The sequence below is a fragment of the Larimichthys crocea genome, chromosome VI (assembly GCF_000972845.2).
Source record: "Larimichthys crocea isolate SSNF chromosome VI, L_crocea_2.0, whole genome shotgun sequence".
Lineage (NCBI taxonomy): Eukaryota > Metazoa > Chordata > Actinopteri > Sciaenidae > Larimichthys > Larimichthys crocea.
In genome coordinates this window covers 26092514-26106411 of record NC_040016.1, presented here as the reverse complement: position 1 = coordinate 26106411, position 13898 = coordinate 26092514, and the positions used below count along the sequence as shown (strand labels likewise).

At 43.1% G+C, this 13898-nt stretch overlaps 1 protein-coding gene across 2 annotated transcripts; it reads left to right on the top strand.

Annotated features, from left to right (window-relative positions):
- The first annotated feature begins 231 nt into the window (after positions 1–231).
- On the top strand, positions 232–9059 carry nicn1 (nicolin 1). Of its 2 annotated transcripts, XM_027278962.1 has the most exons (8): positions 232–444; positions 862–1011; positions 3897–4076; positions 6834–6947; positions 7142–7210; positions 7299–7403; positions 7532–7600; positions 7921–9059. In XM_027278962.1, exons 2-7 carry the CDS (start codon positions 865–867, stop codon positions 7571–7573), a joined length of 657 nt encoding a protein of 218 aa, XP_027134763.1. In that variant the 5' UTR covers positions 232–444; positions 862–864; the 3' UTR covers positions 7574–7600; positions 7921–9059. The 2 variants fall into 2 exon arrangements, with proteins under 2 accessions (XP_027134763.1, XP_027134762.1); XM_027278961.1 differs by lacking the exon at positions 7921–9059 and having other exon boundaries at positions 7532–7633.
- Positions 9060–13898: the final 4839 nt, after the last annotated feature.

Genomic DNA, 13898 nt, shown 5'->3' with positions numbered 1-13898 from the left:
TGTCTGTAACAGGAACATTACAATAATAATAATAAACATGTATGATCAGGATCAGCTGATCGTTGATCATCTGTCTGTAACAGGAACATTACAATAATAATAATAAACATGTATGATGAGGATCAGCTGGTTTTGATAACAGCTGTCTGTGTGATTGTTTGTTTAATGAAATGACGTCACATCCTGCAGCAGCAGTACCACGTGACCCGGCTGGCCGTGTGAGCTGGCCCTTTAAGAGCGCTCGCCGTCGCCTTGGTAACAGACAGGAAGTAACGTCGTTAGCTTTAGCGTGTTAGCGCGTGTGGTTTGAGTCGTGATAACAACAATAATCTATAACCTGTAATCTGTAATCTATAATCTGTAATCTGTAATATATAATCTGTAATCTGTAATATATAATCTGTAATCTATCATCACACTGTGAAGGCTGCCGGACACACAGACGTGAGTACTGAGCGACACACAGCGACACTTTACGGCTCATTCAACGAACAACGACTAACTGCTAACTGTGTCTGTGTGTGTGTGTGTCTGTGTGTGTGTCTGTGTGTGTGTGTGTCTGTGTGTGTGTGTCTGTGTGTGTGTCTGAACTATCAGAGATAAATAAATGATCAGTCTGTTCACTCTGTAGAATATTTAGATATTATATGTTTATGATGCACATGGAATATTTCCATCAGCGGTGTCATGTTTCCACTGTTCATACATCTCAGCATGTTGTTGTGACCGTGTTCTCTCTGCAGTAACACCCAGTCAGTCGTCATATAGTGCTGCTGGAGGACCAGCGAGTAATCAGAGTAATCAGAGTAATCACAAACACACCTCTGTGTGTCTTTATAAACTCTCTGTCTCTGTCTGCAGACGATGAGCGGCAGCATGGACGACATCAAACCTGTGAGCTGCACCATCAAACCGCCGGTGTACCTGCACATCGGAGACACCAGAACAGACCCGGCTCACTCCGGAGTGTGTGTGGTGGACGTCACGCTGCCCTTTGGAAAGGCCGTCAATGTGAGCACGAGTCAGCAGACAACACAGCGTGACCCACAACACACACTGCATCGACACACACTGCATCAACACACAGCGTGACCACGTGAAGACGTCACCACACTGCACCGACACACAGATATCAACACACACTGCATCAACACACACACTGCATCAACACACACTGCATCGACACACAGATATCAACACACACTGCATCAACACACAGCGTGACCCACAACACACACTGCATCAACACACAGATATCAACACACAGATATCAACACACAGATATCAACACACTGCATGAACACACAGATATCTCACACACTGCATCGACACACAGATATCAACACACAGATATCAACACACAGACATCTCACACACTGCATCGACACACAGATATCAACACACTGCATCAACACACAGATATCTCACACACTGCATCGACATACAGATATCTCACACACTGCATCGACACACAGATATCTCACACACTGCATCGACACACAGATATCAACACACAGATATCAACACACAGATATCAACACACAGATATCAACACACACTGCATCAACACACAGATATCATCACACACTGCATCGACACACAGATATCTCACACACTGCATCAACACACAGGTGAGTGTGCCGTGATCCAAAGTGAGTCATCTCACCTGTCGGCTGGTTGGTCGACATCAGAGACGGTAAAAATAAATAACCCATAAATAAATTAGTCAATAAATAGGGTAATTAACATAAATGTAAATTAAATCTGAAATAATGTCACATTTAATTTTTATCTTTAACATTATTTTTACTCCACTTAACAACAGATGATTAATTTTTTTTATTTTAGATTTGGCAGTTTCGGTCCTCCGTACTCTAAAGGGGTCATGATCGTACTCCTCAGTCACCTTCAGTTTTTGCAGCAACGTTGTTGTTGTTGTTGTTGTTGTTGTCAGTTTAGTTTAAGCCTGCAGCTGATGGTGGAGCGCCCTCTACTGGTTCAAACTACCTCCAACAGGTCATCAAGTTTGAATGTTGCAGTATGAAGTGACAGCGTCTCCATGACAACCGTCATATATCCATATTTAGTTTTTGTGCTGTTTGACCTGAAGAATGGAAAAAACAAACTGTGCCGAGATCTGGATTTATTTATTATTCATAAAGTCCCGTAGGAGAGTTAACGTCTTTAAAATGACGAACTACGTTTTTCTTTTGTTTTTATTACAAACTAATTATTGTTTCTTATTATCGGGTTTCATGTGTTGGAGCTTGAGTCTGTTTAATACAAGTTTATAATGAAGTTCAGGCTGAAATCTTAAATCTGTATCTCATAAATCAATAACATGTATTCTAATATCTGTTAACTGCAGCAGAGGCTGTGCATGGATTATTGATTTGTTGTAACACTAAAATAAAATGTACTGTTGTGTGGAGCGCTCTGCAGGAACTCGTCCTGTCTTCACACTTTGGTTTTCTCGGCTCCCAGCAGTGAAAATAAATTCCCAAAGCTCCGTTTGTTTCTCATCAGTCTTAATTTTATTCAACATTTGTGTTTCTGGAGTCTCCCGGCGGCGCTGCAAACACACAAAACATTTGTTTCAGTATCAAACTGTATCCGTGTCTTCAGAGAGGCTCCGCATATTTTAGGCACTGACCTACTTTTTTAGCATTTAGTCCTAATTAAAGATGATTTTTAATGCAGAGCGACTCCTCATTAGTTCAGAGCTCGGAGCTTCAAAGGCGTCCGCCTGCAGCGAGTTTATCTGAAGCGAGCGTTTCCATGGCGCCAACTTTAGGTTTGAATGTTAATGCTGTGATTTGGCAGACTCAGGTCGAGACCAACTGGAGGCCAACGAGTTTGATTTATAGTTCAATACTATTTTTAATAATAGATGTCACTCCCTGCACCAGAGAGAGCTTCATGTTATTCATAATGACCTGTGAGAGCTCGTCTCAACACGCCGATACAAACCTCCAAAAAGAAGAAGAAATTTTAATGAATGAAAATGGAAAAACCTGTAATTAGTTCTACTTTTAACTGTCAGGAAAGACTTTTGAGAATAACTCATCTCTCTGGTGTGGACCATGTAAACCAAAGACCTGGTCACCAGCAAGCCATGAACGACGAATGTCTTGTCTCAGACAGTATAGTCTAAGTATCAGCTAATATTTCTGAAGATTTCAGACGGCCTTGTCAGAAGCTGAAGATTTGTCTGACGTCTGCTCCATCAATAACTTCAAATTAGAAACGAGTCAAATGTTTTTCATTTGGCTTCAGATTATTCTTCTAGTCTAGCGATACCTTAAAGACAAGACCCAGGAAGACCAGTCCATTCTCAGACAAGTCCTTCAAAGATTGGTCTTCAGTCCGATCTCGAGGGGTGACAGCCAATGACAGTCACAAGAATTTAAATGTAGAAATGAGTCACATGATTGAAGGTAAAACTTTCTGTTGGAAGAAAACAAATCAGTAATGATGGTAAGAAATAAAACTGAGTCTTCTCTGGCAGGACAGAGATGAGAGTAAAAACACAGACCAAGATCTGTCTCGAGTACTACAGCACTGCGTCTCTCTGATGAACTAATATTTCCATTGGTCCATGGAAAGATTTTCACTTTTGTTTCAAACTTTCTGTTTTGTTTCCACAAGGTCTGAAGTTTATTTCTCTCTCCATTCTTATTTTATCTTTTAGCTGTGTGTTGTCTGAAACAGACTTTTAGAGTCTGTACAGCAGCACAGGCAGGTTATGAAAACATGAAGATGGTGTGAATTTATAATATTCTAATAAATCTGGAGAAACATGCGAGACCACGGCGAGTATATCATCAGACAGTAGCAGCATGGGGACTTGTTATTGATACAGTTTTTATGACCCATGATGACTGTCTGTGTTTCAGATCGAGGAAATCACCTTCAAGAACTATTACACCGCCTACGTGACAGTGCGTTTGTTGAGGAGGAGCCCCGGGCAGGAGGTCCCCGCTAAGTGGTGTACCGCCCTGAGGGACCTGCCTCTGATGGCCAACCCCCACACCGAGGGAGGCTCCCAAGACTACTACTCCATCCACAGGATGCAGGTGGGCAGCAGCATGTGTCCATTGTTTTTTAACAGGGCTTTAGTTGCTTTGAGCAGCACTGACACTCCTGCGTGATACATTTTAAAGTAGAGGCTGGTGGATGCAGAGCACTCCTTCCGATGTGCTTGATCTCCATGATCCTCAATGGCTCCCTGTTTTGTGAGTCAAGCTGATTGGGTCTTCAGTCCTAATCCAAGGGCCGTCAGTCTGCGCCTGCCACAAGACAACCGAGACCATGGCATCCAACTCCTTCAGACACCACAGAGTCCACCTGCTTGTCTTCCTCTTGAGTCTTATATGAAGTGCGTAGTCCATCGTGCAGCTCTGTTATCTCAAGACGACGGTCTGCACGGTGGATGAACTGGATGGAGACATGAGTCCCATGAATCAGCTTCAAATCCACGATGAAAAGAAGAGTTACTTCTGAGGCTACACACTCACACACACACACACACACACATTACAGTGGTAATAATGGGAAATGATCTCATTCATCCACTGATGGTCACCGGTTTAACCCTCTGGGGTTCGAGCTTTTGCCCATGATTGCAAAAACAACGGATGGGCCCATTGATAGGACCCCAGAGGGTGAAACATTGGGTGCATCTGGGGTTCATGGCGGTCAGTGAACAATCTTCTAACCACGGTCGGACGTGTTGCTAAAAGCAACAAAATCTAAATATGATCACGAATTGTTGGTGGTCCAAAGTTCTGTTCAGCTGCAGCCAGAATCTTTATTCATGCAGGAACGATGCCGCCAGCCGTGAATATTCTGATTTCCCAGCTTACTGTTCGACACAACTTCACATCAGATCTGTAGCATCACATCCCGACGGGCATAAAACTAACACAGCCTGCCAGAGCTTAGTGTCGTTTATTTTACCTCTCAGCTGGTGTTGGAGACGAGCCAGCCAAGTCTGCAAAGAAAGCCTCAATAACCATTGTAATGTTGATATGTGGAGACATTACAAACTTCTCCATGCAAATAGAGCCAGATGGCAAATGGTGATTTCATTTTTGTTTACTTCAGATGGTGCTCCGAGTCTGACATAGTTTAAAGGCTAATCGTGACAGCGTAAACGATGTTTATTCACTGTTTATGGGTTATTGTTATATTATAATATTGTCATATTTTCCTTAAGGGATGTTCACTGTGTTCTGTTCCTGCAGTAATTCTTTGTATGGCAACTTGAACTCCGTCAGGAACCAAAATGTTGCTGCTCCCCCGCCTCGAGCTACCCGTGACACGACTAACAACTTATAGCATACAGTACACACTACCAATGTGCGACATGTCGTCGTTTACGATATATCGTCAAAACATTCCCCGCGGTAAGAATATGTCATCCCACGATAAAAACGATAAATTCCCATTGACGACGTATGTATGTGCACGACACACTCGCAGCCCAACACGCATACTGACAAACATGGAGGAAGGCGGAGCACTCTTTCCTCACGGCGAGGAGCTCTTTCCTCCTCACGGCGAGGAGCTCTTTCCTCCTCACGGCGAGGAGCTCTTTCCTCACGACGAGGAGCTCTTTCCTCCTCACAGCGAGGAGCTCTTTCCTCACGGCGAGGAGCTCTTTCCTCCTCACAGCGAGGGCGGCCAATCAGACGCTCAGATCGGTCAAACCTCCACAGAGCCTGAAATGTCTCTGAGACTAAACTCTGATCATCTACCTGTGTGTGTTCTCACTTTGTTTATTTCATGAACCAGCTTCTAAATCTGAGTCCGACTCACAATTTACGCCGCAGAATATAATGACAGGAAGAAGTTTAATTAGATTTGTGTCTGATGATGATTATTGTTTTGGTGACAGATTTATAGTCTTTATAGATTATTTATAGTCTTTATAGATTATTTATAGTCTTTATAGATCAGGCTGAATTGGTGTTTATTCATCGTCGTTTTCATCGTTACCGTGATAAATACCAGAAGGTATTGGGATACATTTTTTAGTCCGTAACACTGATCGAATCTCATCATGTTGCCAAACAAAATGTACAACCCCGATTCTCCAACAGAGTTAGGATGCTTTGATGATCCTCTCTGACAGTTTCAGTCTGATACAAGAAAAACGAGAATTAAAGTTCAGACTGAAACTTTTCATGACACCTGAAGTCACTACAGAGTCATTGAAAAAGAAAGCTTTGCGTTGTCGTGTTTTGAAGGTAGATGAGTTGGTAGAGGACTTCGGATGGCGAGCCGTGAGCTGGTGTAGTCGCATGGATCAGCATTTCAGCAGCAGAGAAGGAGAGTGATGGGCGAGGACGAGCTGGTTTTCAGGTGGAAGTAAACATCGTTCTGAATTTGATGCCTGCAGAACATTGGGCAGCATCGTGTTTACCACAGTGTTACATCAGCTTGTCTTTTAACAACACGTCGAGGAACTGGGGACACTCGTCGTTTCAGCTTTGAATGTGAAACTCTTTCCTGTTCTTGCTTCATACACAACTTCAGTTGCTCAACAACCTGTTCACCTGTGGAAGCTTCACTTTCTTTAGTCTTTTGATGCTCCTGTCAAAACTTTATTGAGACAGACGTTACAAGAAAACAAAGTTCATCAGCTTAAGCAGTGAATGTCTCATCTTTGTGCTGGATTCAACTAAACACAGTATACTGAACTTTGAAGGTGTTTTCTGTTGCCATGGTCACACATTTGCACATTTAATTCCCAGGTGAATCCATCACTTAAGCGTCACTTTGGGTCTGTCATTACTTACTCGTGTTTTTCTTTATCGTTGTTGGTGTAGATGCAGGTGGAGCCGGATCACGTGGTGTCTGTCAGACTGATCCTGAGACAGCCGTCCTCTGCCTGGCTCACCTTCAGCCTCGAGGCCATCAAAATATTCCCTCACATGGAGCCGGTCAGTTTAGTTTGTTTCTGCTGTTGCTGTGGGCAAAACAGAAGACTGTGGGCTGTGAAACCAAAACAATGAGCTGAAAGACTCTATGGGAGGGTCACTGGGGTCGGGGTTGTTATTCTTGAAACTTCCACCAGATGGTGTCAGACACACAGCAGATGAATGAACACAGTTTAAACAGCTGTTCCTCCCTTCAGGACCCAGACAAGGAGGTTTCTGATTGGCTGTCTGACCTGACCCTTGTTGACCAACACCCTGACCTGGAGGTACACTTTGGTTTTGTTCCTTCTCCCACCTGTCAGTCTCTCAGAGATCTTCATGTTGTGTGTAAATCAATGAGTGAATGTCTTCCAGGGCCTCCCGGACCCGCAGACCGTGTCCTCCAGCATCCAGCAGATGTGGGCGCTGACGGAGGTGATGCAGACCAACCAGACGACGGCCTCCATCGGGCGATTCGATGTGAGTCTTGAACACATACTGTACCAAAGATACGCTCTCATTCATGTTAGCTGATTAACTCCATTCATTAACATCCCATGATCTGTTGACTTCTGTGCGAGCACTCAGAACTCGTCTGTTCTCTTCAGGTGGACGGATGCTACGACATCAACCTGCTCTCGCTGACCTGAGGACCTCAGCGTTCAGCGTATGAAGAGGTGATGACGAATAAAAATGTACATGTTGCTGCAGCTGAGAGAAGAACAAACGAACAGTGTTGTGTCTGTGCTGCTTGGACTTTTTGTGCTCGACACCAACCTGCTGTAGTTACTCAAACTAGTTGAATACTCTGCACTGCTTGTTAGAACAGCTTCTTGTTTATTTGTGACAAACTCTGACTGACGAAGTATCGTGAAGCTCTGTGAAGAAGAATCGGACACACTGGACCTTTTCAATAATATGTTCATTAGTTAAAACTCAAAGTGTGTTTAAAATGTGAAGATCAGTTTATCAGAATCACTTTTCTTTTCTTTCACAGCTGAAGAGTGACAGGATGTTTTCTGTATATGAGGCAGGTGGGTGTGACAATATATACATGTGATGGTTTGATGTTTAAATGTTTATTTATTATCATTTATTTTTATAGTTTCTTATTTTAATGTTTTTATTTTCCATACATACATAAACTGAACCCAACATGTACAAGAGAGAGAACAAAGTGTGGATGTTTTTTATTCTTTTTATTTTGGCCACGATGATCCTGCAGTGGAAATCTGATTCTGATTTATGTCTGACCTTTTTTAAATTCCTCATTTCTTCTGTTGGCTGTTGAGGGAACATTTAAAGATCTGGGTCAGGTTCTGGTTAACGTGAACCGTGTTGTTATGATGGCTGAGATCAGCATCAGAAGATAAATGATGTCAGTGAAGGTCTTCACGAGGCTCAGGGTTTGTGAGAACGTTCATCCTTCATGTTGGTATCTGCACATCAATACAAAACTCATCTTCTTGTTTTTGCTGTGCGAGCATGACTAAGCAGTTATCAGACAACACAAACTCTGGGTTAAAGGTTCACCGTCTGTATTTAGCTGAAAGAAACTCCCAGCAGAGCCTCTCCTCCTTAAAATACATCAGCCAGTGTTCACGTCGCTTCAAATGGAGAACAATGTGTTTTCTCAAGAGGTTCCCTCAGCAGCTCTGACTGAAGGAAAGAGGACAAGTGTTCTTCTTCTTCTTCTCGTTGTTTCACGTCGCAGCGAGCAGCCTCGTCTTTGCTCACATTGTAAACATTCAGAACTGTGAAGATGATATTTCAGAGATGTACTGACATGTTTCCCACGGGACCGTCGAACTGTACGCGGAACATGAAGAGGAAGAGCGGCGTCTTTACTCTGTTTAACAAGTTGATCCGTGTTTCGCATCATTAAATCCTGAAGTCTGTCCTTCACGAGGGTGGACGGTATGTCGGGATGTTTCAGTCCGGCTGTCGTCTCCACAGTTCAGGGATGGTTGGTTATTAATTTCATCTATAAGCATGAATGATTGCATCGTATTAGCAGGTGTGGAAGAAGTACCCTAAAGTTGAGGTATGTAATATAATCTATCTATGGCTGTCAATCAATGTCAATAAACTCACTGACCTACCTGTGCACACGCTCAGCCGTTCTGTTCAGAAAAACACGTCATGCTTCAGCTTAGAAATGTTTGATACCGAGGGCAGCACAGCTGGAGGTCTCAGCATGACATGATATACTTTGACAAAGGATTTCACAGACATTCATCAAGTCTGCGACCTGTGTGAACTGGTGGAAAAGAGGTAGAATAGTTCTCCTTTAAAGCCTAGATAAAGTACATGTTGTTGCTAATACTGCAGTCCTTCATATTAGTGCATGCAGCCAAGGTAAAACTATTCATGCTTAATTAAAAGTGTCCATGATTATTGTAATTGCAGAAAGTCTGTGCAGTAAACAAACATGATGCAGACAGTTATACTGCAGTATGTGGAGTCCCCACGCTTTTAAATACATTTAATTAATTAATCACATTTGAATTAATATTATGGTCAAATCCCTTGAAAATAAATCTACTTTTATCTTTTTAAAGTGATCAGAAACAGAAGGTCCCCACTTGGTCGGCGTGATATCACAGTCCACTGTTGGTAACGTACGACTGTATCTGTGTGTGTGTGTGTTTACAGGCAGAGGGCTGGATTTCACATTTAATGAGCTTTCCTGTTCCTCTTGAACTGATTCAGCCCACCTGATTAAAGTAGAACTAATATTTTGTGGATGTAAGTAACCAAATGCTGCTGGGGCTGTTGGTAAATGCTGAGACTCAAAAAGACTTTTTATGATGTGAAGTGATTTATTATCCCCACTTCAGTCGGGCCTCTGCTTCATAGAGCTGCACCTGAAGAGGATGAGAGAGGACGTACATAACTCCACACATTAGTTTGTGCGTCTCATAAATTTAGGAGATGAATTTTGATTCAGATTTACTTTTCCTCAGAGATCTTCATGTTGCAAGGCACAAACCTCCTTCAGTTCAGTAACTGTAAATCTCATTGTTCAGCCCCACAGAACAGATCAGTCACATTTAGATGCAGCTCAGCTGGATCCACCTGAGGATTTTACTCAAACATGCGACTACGATTGAACTGATCTCTGTAACAACTTACATTTTTTATTCATTTATTTATTTGTATTTTCTGGTTTTGTTTGTTTAATGAAAGCCAATTCCCGTCATTGTGTGAAATTTGCCTTTGTAAATCTATATTTACTTATTCACTGGCCGTTCGATGCTCGTATGGAAGCATCTGCCTTTTCATTCATCTCTCTATTGAATGTCCTAAAGCAGCGGTGTCCAACCTTCTATAAACAGGGTCAGATTGAACAATGTGAAGACGTCCAGGGGCCAATACAACATTTAAAAATGAAAAAAATGAACTATAAAAGCTACATACAACAAATATACAATTACATATCTGTATAACATATATACACATGTATATATGTGTTATACAGATATATAATAACATATACATAAATGTATATATATGTTATACAGATATATAATAACATATACATAAATGTATATATATGTTATACAGATATATAATAACATATACATAAATGTATATATATGTTATACAGATATATAATAACATATACATAAATGTATATATATGTTATACCAGGGCTGCTTACAAACAGCAGCAGTTCTGAAGCTTCATCATGTCAGCAGTAAAACACAAACAGTCAGACAGTATCTGACGCTCAGCAGGTTATAAATAATATTTTATAAACATGAAGCTGAGGGCTGCATGACATCTGACCGCGGGCCGTGATTGGCCCCCGAGCCGTACTTTGGACAGCCCTGTCCTAAAGGATCTCTCTTTGTATCTGTCCGTGTTTCTCGTTTCATTTCCTCCAGTGATTTTTTAGGGAAGTCTTTCCTCATCTCTCGTGAAGCCCTTTGAGACATTAAATGTGATATTGAACCACACAAATAAAACCTCTCTGCCTCGACGACACTCTGTAGCTTACAGCAAGTCCCTAGTAAAGTAAATGAGTGAAGTCAGGGAGGAGAAAATAAAGTGGAAATTGGAGGAACAAACTGGGAACAGACAGGAGACTCACCTCAACACAAACTGTGCAGAGCCAGCTGTCAACTCAAGTGCACTCCACTTTTAAATTCACACACTCTTCTTGTGGCTTCCTGCATATTGATGCATTGAAAACATTTGTTAGAGAGTGAGAGCAGTGTGAATGGAGGGACAAAAACACAATTAAAGAGACAGACGGACAGACAGAGGATCTTTACCTGCGGCGGCGGCGGGTGATGAATCTGTTTGTTTTTCTCTCTAATAGAGCTCACAAATCTCCTTCGACCGCGGCAGACACAGCTCTCCACACACAAACCTCCATCTTCTCCTCCGTCTCTTCCCTCCATCCTCACCGTCTCTGCAGACTCGAGTCCTCGTCAACCATCGTGTGATCAAACAGAATAACTGAGCTGCAGAGCTGTACTCACATCTGCTCAGCATGCAGCTGCTGTTTCTTTTGATTTTGCATAATTCTACATGTTTCATCAATGTTTATTTCATTAATATATCTGACCAGCTGAGGGACTTCAAACCATACAATCATCCAAGATTGTGGCCCTTCCAAGCACAACACAGCAACGGCAGAACTGCGCTCTAAAACTCAATTTACATTGGCTTCCGCCACGCCACAACAAGTTTGCTGTGATGAGGACGGAAAGCCAACAGACTGATATAATGTGTCTCTGAATATCCTGAATACGAGTTTCTGTTTGTATCACAACCTCAGGAGGAAAGCCCTGAAGTGGAAACAATTTTCCAACCAAGCAGGAATATCAGGTGTGTGTATCTGCAGACCATCTAAAACTGGGATGTAGTCTCTATGATGTCACCCACAGTTTCTGAAGAGCTCAGTCTCTAATAATTCTCATAATTCTCTCAGAAATCGTGTGGAAGGACTGGATTCTGGATTTGTATGCAGACGACAGACACATCTGTCTGACACTGAACTGAACTCCAGTCTAACAGTGAACACAGCGACAGAACCTCTGAACCGGCAGTGTCCAGTCTAACAGCGAACACAGCAACAGAACCTCTGAACCGGCAGTGTCCAGTCTAACAGCGAACACAGCAACAGAACCTCTGAACCGGCAGTGTCCAGTCTAACAGTGAACACAGCGACAGAACCTCTGAACCGGCAGTGTCCAGTCTAACAGTGAACACGGCGACAGAACCTCTGAACCAGCAGTGTCCAGTCTAACAGTGAGCACAGTACTAGTTGTTCCAGATACTGGAGTACAGATGACACTGTATCAGGTTTCCCTCATAGAGTCTCTCTGTATTCTGATGTGTTCTTGTGTTCATCATCATCACTCAGGCTTTGACGCTTCATGTTTTCGTGCTGAGTCGCCACTTTTAGCCGTGTAGTGTTCGCAACATGTGCTGAGGTTACAACAAGCTGATTGTCGTGTGGTCACTGGACCTGAAAGTCCCGCCTGTGTCCTGGAGAACGATCCGGGTTCTGAGTCGGCCTCGACACCAACATTCAACATGCTAATGCACATTAGAAACAGATCTGTTTACATTTTTTCTGCTGCTGTTGCAACCTCGGACAGAGACTGTGTGCACTGTTGGACTCTTCATGGTGGAGTCCTTCACATGCTGACGCTGCAGATCCTGAATGAACTCTTGAAAAAGTCTGAAGCATCAGCAAAATAAAAAGCGTTTGTGTTGGTCTCATCTCGTCTTGTTGGGAGCTCGCTGTACGCCTGAATCACTGCGCTGGATGAATCTTTTCTCCTGTTGTCTGTTTCATTGACCATATTTAATCATGTAAATAACATTTCAACAGCTTAGACACCAGGGCACTTTGCTCCTGACGGGGAAACAATGCATCTCTCAAACAGACTCTTCTGGGCTTAAATGAAACTTTGTCTCTGATTAGCTCCCACTCCCATTTCTCTCTCCACCTCCTCCTGTCAGTTTGACTCAAGCTTTCAACCTCCACCCATCACCATCTATTCTCCGCTCGCCCTCCACGTTCAGAACCTGATTTGATCCTGGCAACATTGCATCAGTCTCTCCGTGTTGAGTGATGAGCGATGAGCCTCTGCAGCTTTGCACCCCGACACCATGAATCATTTATTCAGATGAGTCTGTGACAGCCGTGTCATAACCTTTCTCTAACACCTGACAGCAAGAAGAAAGACATGTCACGCCGTGAGGACAGTCCCTGCTGCTCGTCTGTCCACCTCCAGGAGACGAGAGCTTACAGGGACAGCACAGAGATTATTGTAAGTCCTCCAGAGTTTCTTAAAAGTTTTGTTCTTTTTGTAGTCCACATTGAGAAAAGTCCAGGCTCAGCTGTGAAGTCAAGAAGCGACGCACTTAGAGACGGTAAATATGTACTGTGCTTAGCAACAGGAAGACACAACTACAGTACTCTAAATCCTGGACGTAGTCTCTGAGACGTCCCTGCAGACTGTCTAAAACCTGGACGTAGTCTCTGAGACATCCCCGCAGACTGTCTAAAACCTGGACGTAGTCTCTGAGACGTCCCCGCAGACTGTCTAAAACCTGGACGTAGTCTCTGAGACGTCCCCGCAGACTGTCTAAAACCTGGACGTAGTCTCTGAGACGTCCCCGCAGACTGTCTAAAACCTGGACGTAGTCTCCGTGACGTCTCTGCAGACTGTGTAAAACCTGGACGTAGTCTCCGTGACGTCCCCGCAGACTGTCTAAAACCTGGACGTAGTCTCCGTGACGGGTTGTGGTTCGATGAGGTTCATGTGTCACACTCTTTCTTGGGCTCTGAGCAGTTGCCAGGCAACCAGCTGAGAATGTGCTGGTCGTATATTGAAGCTCATGAACTCGTCTTATGTTGGTGCGCTCACAGTTTGTTACGATGCAGCAGTGATGAAAAGTCATAAATCAACGATACTTCCACTCCACATTCAGAGTCCACTTCATTCACAG